Here is a 17046-nt window from a genome sequence, read left to right as displayed (position 1 = left end):
AAAGGAAAGTCCCCTACTTACTGAAGGAGACATAAAAACAAAGTCAAATACAGTCCAGTCCGATTGCATTCCACTAAATGCATTGTGTTAGTTATCGTTAAGATTTTGCCCTGATGTGTGTGTAGATGGAGAGTTGTGTTTTGAACTCCTCGTTGTCACTATCAGATGAAATAGCCAATCGAGAGGGACATTGTAGAAAGAGTTCATCTCACTAGCCAATCGTGAGGGACATTGTAGAAAGAGTTAATCTCCCTAGCCAATTGGGAGGGATTTTGTAGAACAGGGTTTCCCAAACTCGGTCCTCGGGACCCCAAAGGGTGCACGTTTTGGGTTTTGACCTCCACTACACAGCTGATTCAAATAATCAACTAAGCATCAAGCTTTGATAATTTTTATCAGCTGTGTAGTGTTAGGGCAAAAACCAAAATGTGCACCCCTTGGGGTCCCGAGGACGCTGTTGTAGAAAGAGTTAATCTCACTTGCCATTCGGGAGGGACATTGTAGAAAGAGTTAATTTCAATAGCCAATCAGGAGGGACATTGTCTCTCTTTCTCTCTCACTTTCACTCTCTTTTGTTCACTTTAACTTGTTGTCCCAAACTCTCTCTGCCTCCCACTCCCCCTTTCACTCTGTCCCTGTCTCTCTCATGTTCCCTCTGTCTCTCTCACTTTCACTCTGTCCCTCTCTCTCATGTTCCCTATGTCTCTCTCACTTTCACTCTGTCCCTGTCTCTCTCATGTTCCCTCTGTCTCTCTTTTTTCTCCTCTCCCTCCCGTTCTCCAGTGTGTTCTCAGCTTGGTATTTTCCCTTTTCTCCTAAGGGGCTTTCAGAGACATATGAGAGCGTGAGCGAGAGAAAGAAAGAGGGAGGGCGAGAAAGAGAGAGCAAGATAAATAAAGTTATGGAATCAGACACCTGGGGAAAGGGATGGGAGGATGGAGGAAATGAAAAGAGAGGAGGAAAGAATGGAGGGATTGGGCAGTTCTGGAAATAATGAGCAAAATAACCTCAGCACTGGTGGTAAGGTATTTAGGTCAGTAGATGATCATATAAGAAGACTGCGTGTGTCTGTGTGAGAAAGAGAGTAAGGGTGTGTTTGTGTGTGTGTGACATGCACCTGCGCGCATGTGTGTGTGTGAGTCTCGGGTCAACCAGGGGAACACACCCTAGCTGCGTTCGAAAAACACACTGCCACTCTGAGTAAAGGAGAGTGTCAATCACACACACACACTGTCAGTTTGTAGCGTTAGCGCGCATGCACGCACGCACAAACACCGCTAATACTGTATCATGGAGAGAGTCCAGAGAGACTAACCACAACAACTTGTCACTCAGAAATCAGGGTCAACAATGTAAGAGTCAATTATCCGTGAAATGAATGGCCTGCCAATCATCGGTGAGAGTGACATTAGCCTATTAAATGGCAATGGTACTAGGCTAGTCAGGCCCCGATGGTCCCGACAAAACTCCTGGCCCAGTGACCTATGACACACATTTAAGCGGTTACCTTTACAGTAACATGATAGTATCCTTCATATACAACCATATCAGCCTATCAGAGAGACTGTGATTGTCATTCCAGTTCTTCTCTGAGATGCTTTGTGAATACCGTCCCAGACCTTAACTGCTAGCTGGTCATTTAAGTTCATGGCATTGTTTTGTCTACTGAACAAATCAGATAGCAACAGACAGACCCCCTTCCAAAACATCCGTATATCCATACTCTATCATTCCAACTCCAGTGCACATGCACACACTCATATCATATTTGCTGTGGAGAATTGAGTATGTACGCATGTGTATTATTCGATTTGAACAGAGCATGCCCTATGTGCTCTCCTGTCTCTTCTCCTCTTCGCTCATGTTTGTTGTGAGTGTGTAGGTGTGAGAGGGTGTGTTTACAGTATGTGTGTGTGCGTGTCTGCTACAGTGTTTCTGCATTCAGTGTGTGTGTGTGTGTGCTTTTACATTGTGTGTGTGTACTGTGTGTACATTGTGTGTCTGCTTAAAGTGTGTGTGTGTGTGTGTGTATGCATGTGTGCGAACATGCGCGTATGTGTTTAAGGTGTCTGAGTTTCGATCCTCTCCTCCCATAGGTAGGCTATAGCTCCCTGTTTGTTATAACAGACTGGGGTATTTCACAGGTCCTATATTTCATGCTTATATAAACTCTGCCATTCAACTTTCGACCCATCGCTCGGTCCACGTGATTGGTCAGGAACATCTTGTTACGTGCCATTGCCACCTAGTAACAGCGTGAGATAGGCTACTCTGCATCACAGATCATGAATGAACTTTTCAGACCCGGCACCTGCATAAGGTGATTGTCATGTGTGTTTTGTGTATAAAGTGATAATGACCTAGGTGTTATTGGTTTGAGCAAGCCACTGGGCTGCGCACCACTGGGGTGACATGTCTGTCTGTTGAAACTATCAAGGACATTTGCAGGGTACTGTGCTTTAACATAGAGACAACAATAATTGAACTTCTCATTATTCACATAAAGAATAAGAGGGCGGATCTGATCCTAGATCAGTAGTGCTACTTGGGACGTTTTCGCGAATATGTGCCCTTAATCTTCAACAAATACGTAACCTTCAACAAAAAGGAGATGTAGCCTAGCATTTCTATGCTTTCTTGGCTCTCTGCATACACACTCTCTCGTTCTCAGAGTTCTCCCTCTGTCCATCTCTCTCTACCTATCTCTTTCTCAGAGTCCACACACACTCTCGCTCCCTCTCTCTTTCTCGGTGTCCTCTCTACCTCTCTCCTCTCTATATCACTCTAGCCCCCTCTATCTTTCTTTCTCTCCCTCTCTCTCTGGCAATAAGGAAACCTTAAACATGTATGTCCTAGTGCCTGAGGGAACAATCAAAGTAAGAGTCTACAATAAACATGATCATCTCTAGGATGTAATATTTATGTTGAATATTTCCATGCTGCATATTCATGTAATTAGTTATGTTTTCTTGGCTATTTCAAGTTGATTCTTTCTGGGCTCTTTCTATCTCTCTCTATGTCAGGGTTCCGTAACTGGCGGCCCGCAGGCCAATTTTATTTGGCCCTGTCACGGACGTTGAAGGACGGGTCAGACCAAGGCGCAGCGTGAAATGCATACATGTTTATTTTATAAAATAAACACACGAACAAAAACAACAAAACAACGTAACGTGAAGTCCTCAGGCTAAACACAATACAAGCCTATACACGGAACAAGAGCCCACAAACACAGTAGGCAACTGAGCTACCTAAGTATGATCCCCAATCAGAGACAACGAGCGACAGCTGTCTCTGATTGGGAATCACACCCGGCCAAACATAGAAAACCAATACCTAGATTCTACACATAGAAAACATAACATAGATACTAAACATGCACGCCCTGACCAAACTAACTAGAGTTCTATAGGTCAAGGCGTGACAGGCCCCCCAAGTTTTCTGAATAAAAAACTAACGTTTTTTTTGTATTACTTTTGTTATTGTTGGACATGAACTGTAAAAACACCAGCAAATCAACTCCAAGTGATTTTAATTTAGGAAATATTATTATCACGCATAATAGAGAGATATAAAGTTGAAGTCGGAAGTTTACATACTGTAACGATCCCGGCAGTCTGAGTCGGGTCCTGTCTGGTGACTAGTTTTTCTGTTCGTGATCTCCAGTTTCCCGAGGGTTCGGGAACGCTCCGGGGAGCTCTCTTGATTTCCGCACCTGCATCCCATCAGCAATCTGCACACCTGGTCCTGATCATCACCCTTCTTAGGCTCTGGCCTAACATCCAGTCCCTGCCGGATCGTTAGCCATGAACAGTAGGTTTACCAGAGTATCAGTCTTAGAGCCTAGCGTTAGTTTTGTTGTTTTTGCACCGTGTTGGTTTGTTGCTTACTTACCCCGTTTTGTTCCATCTGCAGTCACCCGTCCGGAACCTTCATCCAACCTCTGCCTGGTGGTGGCGGCTGCCGACCCAGGATGGGATCAACCACTGCACCCCCAACAACTAATCAACGCCGCCCGCTCTGTTCCCTGGATTATTCAGCATCACTCTTGAATTTGTAATAAACACTCACCTTCGTTTCAACTTACCTTGTCCTGGTCTGCTTCTGGGTTCTGGCTTAGCAACTCGTGACAGAACGATCCGGCCAGTAATGAACCCAGCGGACCTGGACTCTGTTCGCCATGCCATTACCCATCAGGAGAAGATGTTGGGCCATCATAGCACGGTACTACAGGAGATCGCGTTGTCGTTCGGAACCTTTCTACCGGTCTGACGGAGGTCCAGAACCAACGCAAGTTTCGGTGGAGGATCCACTACCGGTTTCACCCATCTCGCCTTGCCGCTTCTGGAGCTGTGTCCTTCCGTGAGCCCAAGGTTCCGACGCCGGATAGATATGAGGGGGGAGCTGGGAAGATGCCGTTCCTTCCTTATGCAGTGTGGATTAGTGTTCGATCTACAGCCCTACTCTTATGCCACAGACAAGGCTAGGATAGCCTTTGTGATTGCGTTGCTGCGTGGTCGAGCGCTGGAGTGGGCTTCAGCCGTTTGGGAACGACAAGACCCCTGCATGGCTTCATACCAGGGGGTTCACGGCCGAGATGAGGAAGCTCTTCGACCATTCCGTCCGAGGGAGGGACGCAGCTAGGCGCCTGTTTTCGCTTCACCAAGGAACTCGCAGCGTGGCCGACTTCGTGATCGAGTTCAAGACGTTGGCTGTGGAGAGTGGGTGGAACGAGGAGTCTCTGCAAGCGGCCTTTTACCAGGGTCTGTCGGAGCAGCTCAAGGATGAGTTGATCTCCTATCCGGAGCCTAGTGACCTGGACAGCTTGGTAGCCTTGTCTATTCGGGTGGATAATCGAGTCCGAGAGCGAAGGAGGGAGAAGCAATGGGGTCCGGCCCAATCGATCAGCTTCTCAGTTCCCAGTCGGGTCGGGTGGTGGACCAGAACACGTCGATCATTCTCCACCACAAAGGATTAGTGGAGAGGTCCTCTCTCCCGATTCTGAACCCATGCAAGTGGGGCGGCACGGGTTAACCAAGGAGGAGCGTCAACATAGACGTAAGACCAACTGCTGCCTCTACTGTGGTAGCTCGGGACATTACATCTCCACTTGTTCCCGGCGGTCGTCAAACTGCCCGGCTCGCTAAAGTTGGGAGGACTTTTAGCGAGCCAGTTTCAACCTCTCAGTACCTCTGTCAGACCCCGTTTCCGGCTACCCTTGTGAACAGGAATCAGAGCTTAGCGATTAACGCTTTTATCGATTCAGGTGCCGATGGAAGCTTTCTTGATGCCGAGTTGGTGGAACAGCTGGGGCTTTCCAAGGAGCAATTGCCGGAAGCCATTGAAGCGACCACTCTGAACGGCAGTAGTCTGGCACGTATCACGATGAGGACTGAACCGGTTAAGATGCGGTTGTCGGGAATCATTCTGAGATGATTTCATTCTTCATTCTGCCGTCTTCCCATGTTCCTCTGGTCCTTGGATACCCCTGGCTGAAGGAACACAATCCCACGTTCGATTGGGTGACGGGCAAGGTAACGAGTTGGAGCCTTGATTGTCATGCTAACTGTCTCAAGACTGCCTGCCCCCATTCGGTTCCCAGTCAGGTGATTGAGGCTAAACCCCCAGATTTGTCCCTGGTTCCCGAGACATATCACGATTTGGGGGAAGTTTTCAGTAAGCAGAAGGCTCTGTCACTCCCTCCCCACCGACCATATGATTGTGCCATCAACCTGTTCCCTGGAGCTGTCTACCCCAAGGGAAGGTTATACAGTATCTCCCGACCTGAACGTGAGGCTTTGGAGACCTACATCAAGGAGTCCCTAGCTGCTGGTCTCGTTTCGTCCCTCGTCATCACCCCTGGGGGCAGGATTCTTCTTTGTGGGTAAGAAGGATGGCTCTCTTCGACCGTGTATTGATTATCGGGGGTTGAATGACATCACGGTCAAGAACAAGTATCCCCTGCCCTTGATGAGTTCTGCCTTCGACTCCTTACAGGGTGCTACGGTGTTCACCAAGCTAGACCTACGCAATGCGTATCACATGGTCCGGATCAGAGAGGGGGACGAGTGGTTGACGGGTTTCAATACACCGATGGGTCACTTCGAGTATCAGGTGATGCCGTTTTGACTGACCAATGCTCCAGCGGTATTCCAGAGTATGGTGAACGACGTCCTGAGAGATATGATCGGTCTCTTTGTGTTTGTTTACCTGGATGACATTCTGATCTTCTCGAAGGAACCTTCCGACCCACGTCCAGCATGTCCGGCAGGTTCTGCAGCGATTGTTGGAGAATCGCCTGTTCGTGAAGGCCGAGAAGTGCGAGTTTCACGCCCACACGACATCCTTTCTCGGGTACATCATCTCCAGGGGAGAGATTAGGATGGACCAGGAGAAGGTTAGAGCGGTTCTGGAATGGGCCCAGCCCGGTACGAGATTGCAGCTCCAGAGATTTTTGGGGTTTGCGAATTTCTACCGCAGATTCATCCGGGATTACAGCCGTGTGGCCGCTCCGTTAACTGCCTTGACTTCCAGTATCAGGACCTTCAAGTGGAATCCGGAGGCGGATCGAGCGTTTCTGGATTTGAAGAGGCGATTCACCAACGCACCGATTCTCTCTCAACCGGACACGCCCGGCCAGTTCGCCGTTGAAGTGGACGCGTCTGATGTGGGAGTTGGCGCCATCCTGTCGCAGCGATGCTCCACGGACAGTAAACTCCATCCCTGCGCCTACTACTCCGTCGCCTTTCGCCTGCGGAGAGGAATTACGATGTGGGTAACCGGGGAGCTTCTCGCGGTGAAACTTGCCTTGGAGGAGTGGCGCCACTGGTTGGAGGGGGCGGAGCAACCGTTTATTGTCTGGACTGACCACAAGAATCTTGCTTACGTGCAATCGGCTAAACGCCTCAACTCCCCGCCAGGCCAGGTGGGCGTTGTTTTTCGGACGATTCAAGTTTTCCCTGACGTTCCGACCTGGATCTAAGAACGGCAAGGCGGACGCCTTGTCCCGGATGTTCTCCAAGACGGAGGAGAGTGGGTCCAAGACCGAGACAATTCTCCCCCGGAACTGCGTCGTGGGAGCAGTTATGTGGAAGATTGAGGAGGAGGTGCTGGCGGCCCTTCGACTCAGCCCGGTCCCGGTAACGGTCCACCCGGTCGGTTGTTTGTGCCTGAGTCGGTTCGGCCCTGCTGTCCTCAAATGGTCCCACGCCAGCAAGATGGCTTGTCACCCTGGCGTGGCTCGGACAATGGCGTTTCTTCGCAGACGTTTTTGGTGGCCTGCCATGGCCGAGGATACTCGGGGTTTTGTTGCTGCCTGTCCAGTGTGTGCGCAGAATAAGAGTACCAATCGGCCCAGCTCTGGACTACTTCACCCCCTTCCTATTCCCCGGCGACCATGGTCGCATCTCGGCCCTGACTTCGTCACTGGGTTGCCCGCTTCTGAGGGGAACACGGTCGTTCTGACTATCGTGGACAGATTCAGCAAGTTCGCCCACTTTGTGCCAATTGCCAAGCTTCCCCTCTGCCTCGAGACGTCCGAGATCCTGGTTAGGGAGGTTTTCAGGGTCCACGGTTTGCCCAGTGATATCGTTTCCGACCGTGGTCCTCAGTTTACCTCTGCTGTCTGGAAGTCCTTCTGTTTGGCCATTGGAGCTACAGTCAGTCTCACATCTGGTTTTCACCCCCAATCCAATGGTCAGGCGGAGAGAGCCAACCAGAAGATGGAATCCACGCTACGCTGTCTGGTCTCTTCCAACCCCACCTCCTGGGTCTCTCAGTTGCCTTGGGTTGAGTATGCCCACAATACTCTCCCTACATCTGCCACTGGGATGTCTCCCTTCCAGTGCCTGTATGGCTACCAACCTCCCCTGTTCCCTTCTCAGGAGAAGGAGCTCTCAGTGCCTTCTGTTCAGGCCCATATTCGTCGTTGCCACCGGACCTGGCATCGGGCCAGAAAGGCACTCCTTAGAGTTTCCGGACCGGTATCAGCTCCAGGCGAATCGTCGCCGGATCCCCGCTCCCACCTATACCATCGGAGATAGGGGTTTGGTTGGCCACACGGGATCTTCCGTTACGGACTGAGTCTAGGAAGTTGTTACCGAAGTTCATTGGTCCGTTTGTGGTGGAGAAGGTGATCAATCCAGTGGCAGTTCGACTCAAACTACCGAGGACGCTCAGAGTCCATCCCACCTTTCATGTCTCCTGCCTCAAGCCTGTCTTCCTCAGTCCTCTGTTGCCTCCTCCGCCTCCTCCTCCTCCTCCTCGGATGATCGGAGGTGGTCCTGCCTACACGGTGCGTCGCATCATGGATTCCAGACGGCGGGGCCGGGGTTTCCAGTATCTCGTGGACTGGGAGGGGTATGGTCCTGAAGAGAGGAGTTGGATTCCGCGGCGACAGGTCCTAGATGCTGACCTCATCAGTGACTTCTACCGCCTCCATCCTGGCGCTCCGGGGAGTCCGCCCGGTGGCGTTCGTCGGAGGGGGTACTGTAACGATCCCGGCAGTCTGAGTCGGGTCCTGTCTGGTGACTAGTTTTTCTGTTCGTGATCTCCAGTTTCCCGAGGGTTCGGGAACGCTCCGGGGAGCTCTCTTGATTTCCGCACCTGCATCCCATCAGCAATCTGCACACCTGGTCCTGATCATCACCCTTCTTAGGCTCTGGCCTAACATCCAGTCCCTGCCGGATCGTTAGCCATGAACAGTAGGTTTACCAGAGTATCAGTCTTAGAGCCTAGCGTTAGTTTTGTTGTTTTTGCACCGTGTTGGTTTGTTGCTTACTTACCCCCGTTTTGTTCCATCTGCAGTCACCCGTCCGGAACCTTCATCCAACCTCTGCCTGGTGGTCGGCGGCTGCCGACCCAGGATGGGATCAACCACTGCACCCCCAACAACTAATCAACGCCGCCCGCTCTGTTCCCTGGATTATTCAGCATCACTCTTGAATTTGTAATAAACACTCACCTTCGTTTCAACTTACCTTGTCCTGGTCTGCTTCTGGGTTCTGGCTTAGCAACTCGTGACACATACACCTTAGCCAAATACCTTTAAACTCAGTTTTTCACAATTCCTGACATTTAATCCTAGTAAAAATTCCCTGTTTTAGGTCAGTTAGGATCACCACTTTATTTTAAGAATGTGAAATGTCAGAATAATAGTAGAGAGAATGATTTATTTCAGCTTTAATTTATTTAATCACATTCCCAGTGGGTCAGAAGTTTACATACACTCAATTAGTACTTGGTAGCATTGCCTTTAAATTGTTTAACTTGGGTCAAACGTTTTGGGTAGCCTTCCACAAGCTTCCCACAATAAGTTGGGTGAATTTTGGCCCATTCCTCCTGACAGAGCTGGTGTAACTGAGTCAGGTTTGTAGGCCTCCTTGCTCGCACACACTTTTTCAGTTCTGCCCACAAACTTTCTATAGGATTGAAGTCAGGGCTTTGTGATGGCCACTCCAATACCTTGACTTTGTTGTCCTTAAGCCATTTTGCCACAACTGGAAGTATGCTTGGGGTCATTGTCCATTTGGAAGACCCATTTGCGACCAAGCTTTAACTTCCTGACTGATGTCTTGACATGTTGCTTCAATATATCCACATAATTTTCCTTCCTCATGATGCCATCTATTTTGTGAAGTTCACCAGTCCCTCCTGCAGCAAAGCACCTCCACAGCATGATGCTGCCACCCCCGTGCTTCACGGTTGGGATGGTATTCATCGGCTTGCAAGCAACCCCCTTTTTCCTCCAAACATAACGATGGTCATTATGGCACAACGGTTCTATTTTTGTTTCATCAGACCAGAGGACATTTCTCCAAAAAGTATGATCTTTGTCCCCATGTGCAGTTGCAAACCGTACTCTGGCTTTTTTATGGCGGTTTTGGAACAGTGGCTTCTTTCTTGCTGAGCGGCCTTTCAGGTTATGTCTATATAGGACTCGTTTTACTGTGGATATAGATACTTTGTACCTGTTTCCTCCAGCATCTTCACAAGGTCCTTTGCTGTTGTTCTGGGATTGATTTGCACTTTTCGCACCAAAGTACGTTCATCTCTAGGGAGACAGAACGCGTCTCCTTCCTGAGCAGTATGACGGCTGCGTGGTCCCATGGTGTTTATACTTGCATACTATTGTTTGTACAGATGAAGGTGGTACCTTCAGGCGTTTGGAAATTGCTCCCAAGGATGAACCAGACTTGTGGAGGTCTTGGCTGATTTCTTTTGATTTTCCCATAATGTCAAGCAAAGAGGCACTGAGTTTGAAGGTAGGCCTTGAAATACATCCACAGGTACACCTCCAGTTGACTCAAATTATGTCAATTAGCCTATCAGAAGCTTCTAAAGCCATGACATCATTTTCTTCAGTTTTCCAAGCTGTTTAAAAGCACAGTCAATTTAGTGTATTTAAACGTCTGACCCACTGGAATTGTGATATAGTGAATTATAAGTGAAATAATCTGTCTGTAAACAATTGTTGGAAGAATTACTTGTGTCATGCACAAAGTAGATGTCCTAACCGACTTGCCAAAACTATAGTATGTTAACAAGAAATTTGTGGAGTGGTTGAAAAACAAGTTTTAATGACTCCAACCTAAGTGTATGTAAACTTCCGACTTCAACTGTATGTGATCGTATACAAATGTAAGCAAGGTTTGAAATGATTATGTTTAAGTCAAATGTTGTATCTGTTTGGGCTTCTTGCGGTCAATTTGCAGTTGACAAATTATTTACAATTATGTCCCAGCCCCCTGACCATCCGCTCAAGAAAAAAATTGGCCTGCTGCTAAATCTAGTCGATGATCCCTGCTCTATGTTCTGTCAGTAGAGAGCTCTTCTCCTCACAGTGAGGCTTTGTGTACTGTCCTGGACTCTGGCAAGAGCAGTCATGCGTCCGGTCACACTGTGACGTAACACCTAATAATCACACACAGGCACGCACATACACACACACGCGCATGCACGCACCCACGCACACACAAATGCACACACATATAAATGCATACACACACAGAGTCCCCTCAATGTGTCTCTTGTTCTGTCCTGGTGCGGCATGCAAAGAGCCCGGTGACAATGGCACACGGGTCAGCTCACTCAGGACACGGGGGGTGTTGGGACTGGAGTAATTGGACCCATGCATGAATAACCCCATGTTCCAATAAACTCCCCCCCTCTACATCGCTAAAGAATGGATGGGTCTCGTCTCTGACTGTGAGAATGCAGTCTGATTATGGATTTGACTTCCATTGAATGAGCGTGACTCACCCAAACTACGACACTGACTTCTTTGATAACAAGCTACAGCAATGAAAGACAACTGAATGGAAGGGTTGTGTTTTAAAGATACAGTGATCTAACACTACAGCCAATCACGGAATCAGAGTTCAAATCCTATTGGCTGAGGGGGTTCACTGACCTTTGACCTTTTGATAAGTCATGACCCACTCCAAACACCTTGCAGGTGTTATTATGTTGTTATGCTATGGAGTTGTTACTGTTGTTATGACCTGACACTTGCCCCTGGGTAGTGCCAGCGCCAGGTATCTCCGTGCCCGTTGTGCCAACCACTGTGCCAACCATGCCACCCTAACCCCCGCAGGTGACACAGAGGGGATGCACTGCCAAGTGGGTGGGAGGTCCATGACCATGCAGGTGGTGGTGGTAATAGTTGGCACACCGTGCTCTGCCAACCTGCCAAGCCCAGGTATGCTCACGTGGCGCTGGCAACAGGATCCACCCGGGCACCGGTGCCAACATAAGTTACCTCGGTATTCCCTGGTTTTGGCACCCGTCTCTAGCACAAGACCTTGCATTATTTCATTACACGCACCACAATCCTGAGGCAAGAAAGACACCTGACACCTCAACCACAGCCGACGGACCAAGAAACCACACCAGAGGGGTGAAAAATGCACAGAGCTTAGTTGTTTTTAGATATATGTGTGTGTGTGCTCAAGATTGACTTCGAAATTGGAGGTATGTCCATGTCCTGAGGACTTCCGAAATGCCTTCACAACTGGCCACTAGGGGCAACAGTGAGCGCTATTACCATCATAATCCCATGATTTGGATCCATTGGTCATATGTTCAATCTCTGTGGTAGACACTAATTTTAACCCTTAATTTAACAATTTGGAATGAAGGCCTAATGTTTTAACCCTATCCAAAACCATTAACTTCGAAATGTAATGTTTGCAGAAATGGAAAGATGCTGAGCAGGAGGAGTCAACTCAGGGTGCCAAAAACAATTCGAAATTTGACATTTGGAGCAACTTCGAAATTTGATGTTTGGAGAAGCTTGGATATAGGTCAGAATCTGAAGTTAAATTGGTAAAACCATGAGATCTTGTATAAACGAGTGTGGTCTTGGTCAATGTAGGCTATTGGTTTTCAGAGGGGTAGATGTGGTTGCTTTTTTGACAGCCCCAGCTCTGCTCAGAGAAAAAAATGTAGGGGGAAAAAATTGAAGGAAAAAATGAAGGAAGAAATACATAGGGCTGAAGTCGCTGCGGTTTCTGGTTGAGAGAAACATTCTGAACTCTAACCAGCAGCTGATTTAAACTACATCCCTTCAACCCTGGAAGAATGTGCGTGCGCAGCTGGTGCGAGAGATCACAAGGGCTCGAGACATTGGTTGTCAGGGGACTGGGAGAGTCTGAGACAGAGGAGGCTGCCCAGAAAAACACAAGCGGAGGAAACGCTCTTTTATAAGACACGCGCGAGAGCCCACAGAGAGGAGGGAGGGTGTGCAAGACACAGAGAGAGAAATAGAGAGAGAGAGGCACACGCCCTCAATTTGGTAACACTAAACCGAAGCAGATTTCCGCTTGATAACAACAATGTAATAAACATATTTTGGTTCCAAATGACTCTCCTGAATAACAGGTACGAGTACAGAAACGCATGCAGTACCATAATAACAACAAACACTGGCGTCATGCTTGGCGTAACACCTGAGTGTAAAATGCGCTCTAGTCCGGTGAGTGGGAAGGGAATGGCCCTGGCGCGCAGTGGTATGTGTGTGTTGGCCAGGTGATGGGGGGGAGTGCGAGTCGGACTCTATGGGTTTCTTTATTTATTTACCTGCCTGGTGAAGAGGATGGCGGCGTCGTGGTGGTGCTGGTTGTCGTCGTCCAGTGGGTTCTGCTGGTTCTGCCACTTGCAGAAGCTCTTGAGTGTGGCGGCTGCGTTCTTGGACACCTCCAGCCCCTTCTCCTTCTCCGTGACGATGGCCACCTTCACAACGGACAGACGGATGGGGTTCTCGATGCTGGCATGGCTGTACAACTTGGAAGCGATGGAGGCCAGCGTGAGCAGGTAGTGGTGCAGGTCCTTGCCATACTTCTTGGACATGGACTCGTCTGCAACCAGCAGGAGCTCCACGTGCCTGGCGCGCGAAACCGACCTCTTGCGCCGACTTCCCAGTGAGGGTGGAGAGGCACGTTTGGAGAACTGTGTCCACCATCTTCTGCGCTCCTTGCCCCCGTCCAGGGTGACATCGTGCCGGTCGCGTTTCCCTTTCCCTCGGCCCTTACGATGGTGTTTCCTCGATGCATCCATGCGCCCGCGCCCTCCCTTGGTCCCACAGCTCTCGCTCACAGGCATGGCTTCGAAGCTGAAGCTCTCCCGCGTGAAGTAGTGGAGGGCGCTCTCCGCAGCCTTGTCCTGCAGCGAACGCTCGTCGTTATCGTGTCCCTTGGTTCGGATGAGGGGTGTGATTGTGTAGCGCGCGTGTTTCAACGCGAAAAAGCCCTCTAGACCCCCACCACAGAGGCTGAAAACCGCCAGGGACTCGGGGTTGGAGTCCACGGTTCCCCGGTAAACACACTCCCGGTTCAAAGGCGCGGCGCCTTCTCCCGCCCCCATCAGGTTCATCACATATTTCGGACTGAAGTGATGTGACAAAATGGACTCATCCCTCTCCATATCTAACTGAAACCTTCTCCCATCCATGTAGAGCAGGTAACCAACCTTCCCACCCCCATGGTAAATCCGATCGACGTTCTGCATAACACCCTCTTTTTGCAGGTGGAGCGAAAGCCCTGAAAGTGGTGAGACCCGCGGCGAGCACGGCATCGCAGCCCGTATGCAACTCCACGATGCACAGCAAAAGAAACACCAACATGCCTCCAGCAAAAGCACAAAAGACACCGGTCATCTTTACCCCAAAACAAGCAGTGCACGGTGAAACATTTATATTCCAACTAAAACAGTCATGGAAACGAAGAACAAACAATTTTCAGAACAGGTCCCGTTTGAATGCGCATGGTCTCGATATCCAGAATTTCCATGAAAAGTGTAAAAACGCAGAAAAATTAAGGCATCGGAGGGAATGGAAGAAAATACACAGCGGAGATGGAAGAAAGGACCAGCGGAGAAACCGGCTTGAGGACTGAGCTGAACTTGGAGAACAAAACACAAAGTTTCCTCTTAATAGAGGAGAGAAAAAAAGTCCTGCCCCTTTGCACTCACTCTCCACACCACCCCCATCGTCTCTCTCTCTGCTGCGTTCTCGTGTCTGCCGAAATCAAAGCAAAGTCAAGTGCAGGAGGCTTCGGAGTCTGCCGCCCCACTCAACTCCACTTTTTGGCCCTGTCCCCGGCGCCGAGACGCAAACAGGAGTGTAAAGGAGTACTAGAACAAAGCATTTTTCTGTAATGTCACCCATCTTCAGCCTTCCCACTAGTTGGGACAGCAAGAGCGTAGCAGTGTATGTCGTGTGCCTTTTTAAACGCGCGAGCATGTGTGTCGTCTAAATATGATCGCGCGCAAGGGTTCAATTCGAAGGGGTCATCCCTCAAAATCTTCTTCCTTTGTGAGATTGAAAAAAATACACTCGTGTTTTGGAAGGAGATATAAAAAAAAAAACGTGCCGTCATTTACAGTCACAAGGAGTCACTCTATGGACTGCTATAGAAAACCAGCGCTATGCTACAACGCTCCAGATACCCCAGTCGCCCGCGGGTTTAGCCTACTCACTGTACAGAATAACGGCTTTTGTGCGATGGGAGCAGGGGCATTCACTCTGGTCTCTGTGTGGGTCTATTGGAGGTCATTTCACTCAAGCGTGACATCATCACTACTAGCAGCCACACAATGTCAACAATAACAACAACACCAGCCACCACCACAACTCATAAGCTTCCGTTCTTGTTATAGTAGGCCAAATAGAAAATAGCACTCTATCTCAGCATTTAAATGGTGTATTTAACACCTGCCTGTTATTTTTAAAGGTTCTAAGTGTGGCTCTTTTAATAATTGAAGGGGAAACTGTAACAGTGGGCTGGAGAGTGTCTGAAGTCAGAATTGTACAACTGTAGAGATGGATAATTTATGGCATTTTCAGAATAGAAGTTCTCACAGTTCAACTGTCTCAAAAAAGTGTGTGTGTCCTGTCCCATGTTCACAATGCTGAGCACACGTCTTTCTCTTTTCTGTGCGGGAGGTATTTCTTCAGGATCCTGACGTCGAAGAGTCGCTGTCGTGTCTTCTTCACCACGGTGTCCATGTGGTTTGACCATTTCCGCTCCTCTGAGATGTGTACGCTGAGGAACTTGACGTTCTTGACTGTCTCCACGGCGGCCCCGTTGATGAGTATGGGGGCATGCCCAGCCTGGTTCCTCCTGAAGTCCACAATCAGTTCCTTTGTTTTACTGATGTTGAGGGAGAGGTGGTTTACCTGGCACCACGCCATCAGAGTGCCTACCTCCACCCTGTAGGGCATCTCGTCATTGTTGGTAATCAGACCTACTACTCTTGTGTCATCAGCAAACTTGATAATGGAGTGGGAACTGTGTGAGGCCACGCAGTTGTGGGTATACAAGGAGTACAGGAGGGGAAGAGGATGGTGGCATCGTGGTGGTGCTGGTTGTCGTCGTCCAGTGGGTTCTGCTGGTTCTGCCACTTGCAGAAGCTCTTGAGCGGATGGCGGCTGCGTTCTTGGACACCTCCAGCCCCTTCTCCTTCTCATGGACTTGTTTGCGACCAGCAGGAGCTCCACGTGCCTGGCGCGCGAAACCGACCTCTTGCGCCGACTTCCCAGTGAGGGTGGAGAGGCACGTTTGGAGAACTGCGTTCACCATCTTCTGCTGTGCGCTCTGCTGTGCTCCTCGCCCCCGGGGAACTGTGTGAGGCCACGCAGTCGTGGGTATACAAGGAGTACAGGAGGGGACTGAGGATGCACTCTTGTGGGGCACCTGTGTTGAGAATCAGAGTCGAAGAGGTTATGTTGCCTACCTTCACAACCTGGGGGCGGCCCTTCATGAAGTCTAGGACTTAGTTGTATAGGGAAGAGTTCAGTCCCAGGTCCATGAGGAGGGACTGTTTTGGGACTGTCAGTGTGTGTGTGTCTTGGCAATAGATTGTGTCTTCAGGGAAGTGTGTGTGTGCCAGGGGTGTCATGCCTGTGTGTTTGGAGAGAGCTGATGCATACATAGCAGTCTAGGGCCAAACTCTCAGAGGGGAAGTGTGACTCTTCATGCATCTCCAGCTCTGTGTTTGTTTACTAGTTTACTGGTGGCTGAGTCACAGAACAGTGCTTTCCCATCATCAAAACACACAGAGAGAGAGAGAGAGAGAGCGAGAGAGGGAAGGAGATATGGAAACTTCCTTCTGTTTAGCCGCAAACACCCACGCACGCACCCATACACGCACACACACACACACACAAGCACCCACACACGCACACACGCACACACACACACACACAGTGTTGTAAAGCTAACCTTGTGGGGACACACAATTCAGTCCCATTCAAAATCAAATTTTCCCTAACCCCTAACCGTAAACCTAACCCTAACCCTAACCGTAACCATAATCCTAACCCTAACATTAACCCTAACCCTAGCTCCTAACCCTAACCCTAGCTCCTAACCCTAACCCTAACCCTAAAACTAACCCTAGCTCCTAACCCTGAACCTAATTCTAACCCTAACATTAATTCTAACCTTAACTCTAAACGCCCTAGAAATAGCATTTGACCTTGTGGGCAGTGGTAGAAAAAGTACTCAATTGTCATACTTGAGTAAAAGTAAAGATACCTTAATAGAAAATGAC

General features: G+C 49.2%; 1 protein-coding gene across 1 annotated transcript; it reads right to left on the bottom strand.

Moving 5' to 3' along the window:
* Positions 1-13074: 13074 nt before the first annotated feature.
* LOC123487131 (A disintegrin and metalloproteinase with thrombospondin motifs 5-like) lies at positions 13075-14067 on the bottom strand (the record flags this gene model as incomplete). Its single annotated transcript, XM_045218286.1, has 1 exon — positions 13075-14067. A coding segment is annotated over exon 1 (993 nt), but the record flags the coding sequence as incomplete, so codon positions are not given.
* Between the last annotated feature and the right edge of the window lie 2979 nt (positions 14068-17046).

Source organism: Coregonus clupeaformis, unplaced genomic scaffold (assembly GCF_020615455.1).
Source record: "Coregonus clupeaformis isolate EN_2021a unplaced genomic scaffold, ASM2061545v1 scaf1477, whole genome shotgun sequence".
NCBI lineage: Eukaryota > Metazoa > Chordata > Actinopteri > Salmoniformes > Salmonidae > Coregonus > Coregonus clupeaformis.
The sequence above is the reverse complement of the archived record's forward strand: the minus strand, read 5'-3'. Positions and strand labels throughout refer to the sequence as shown.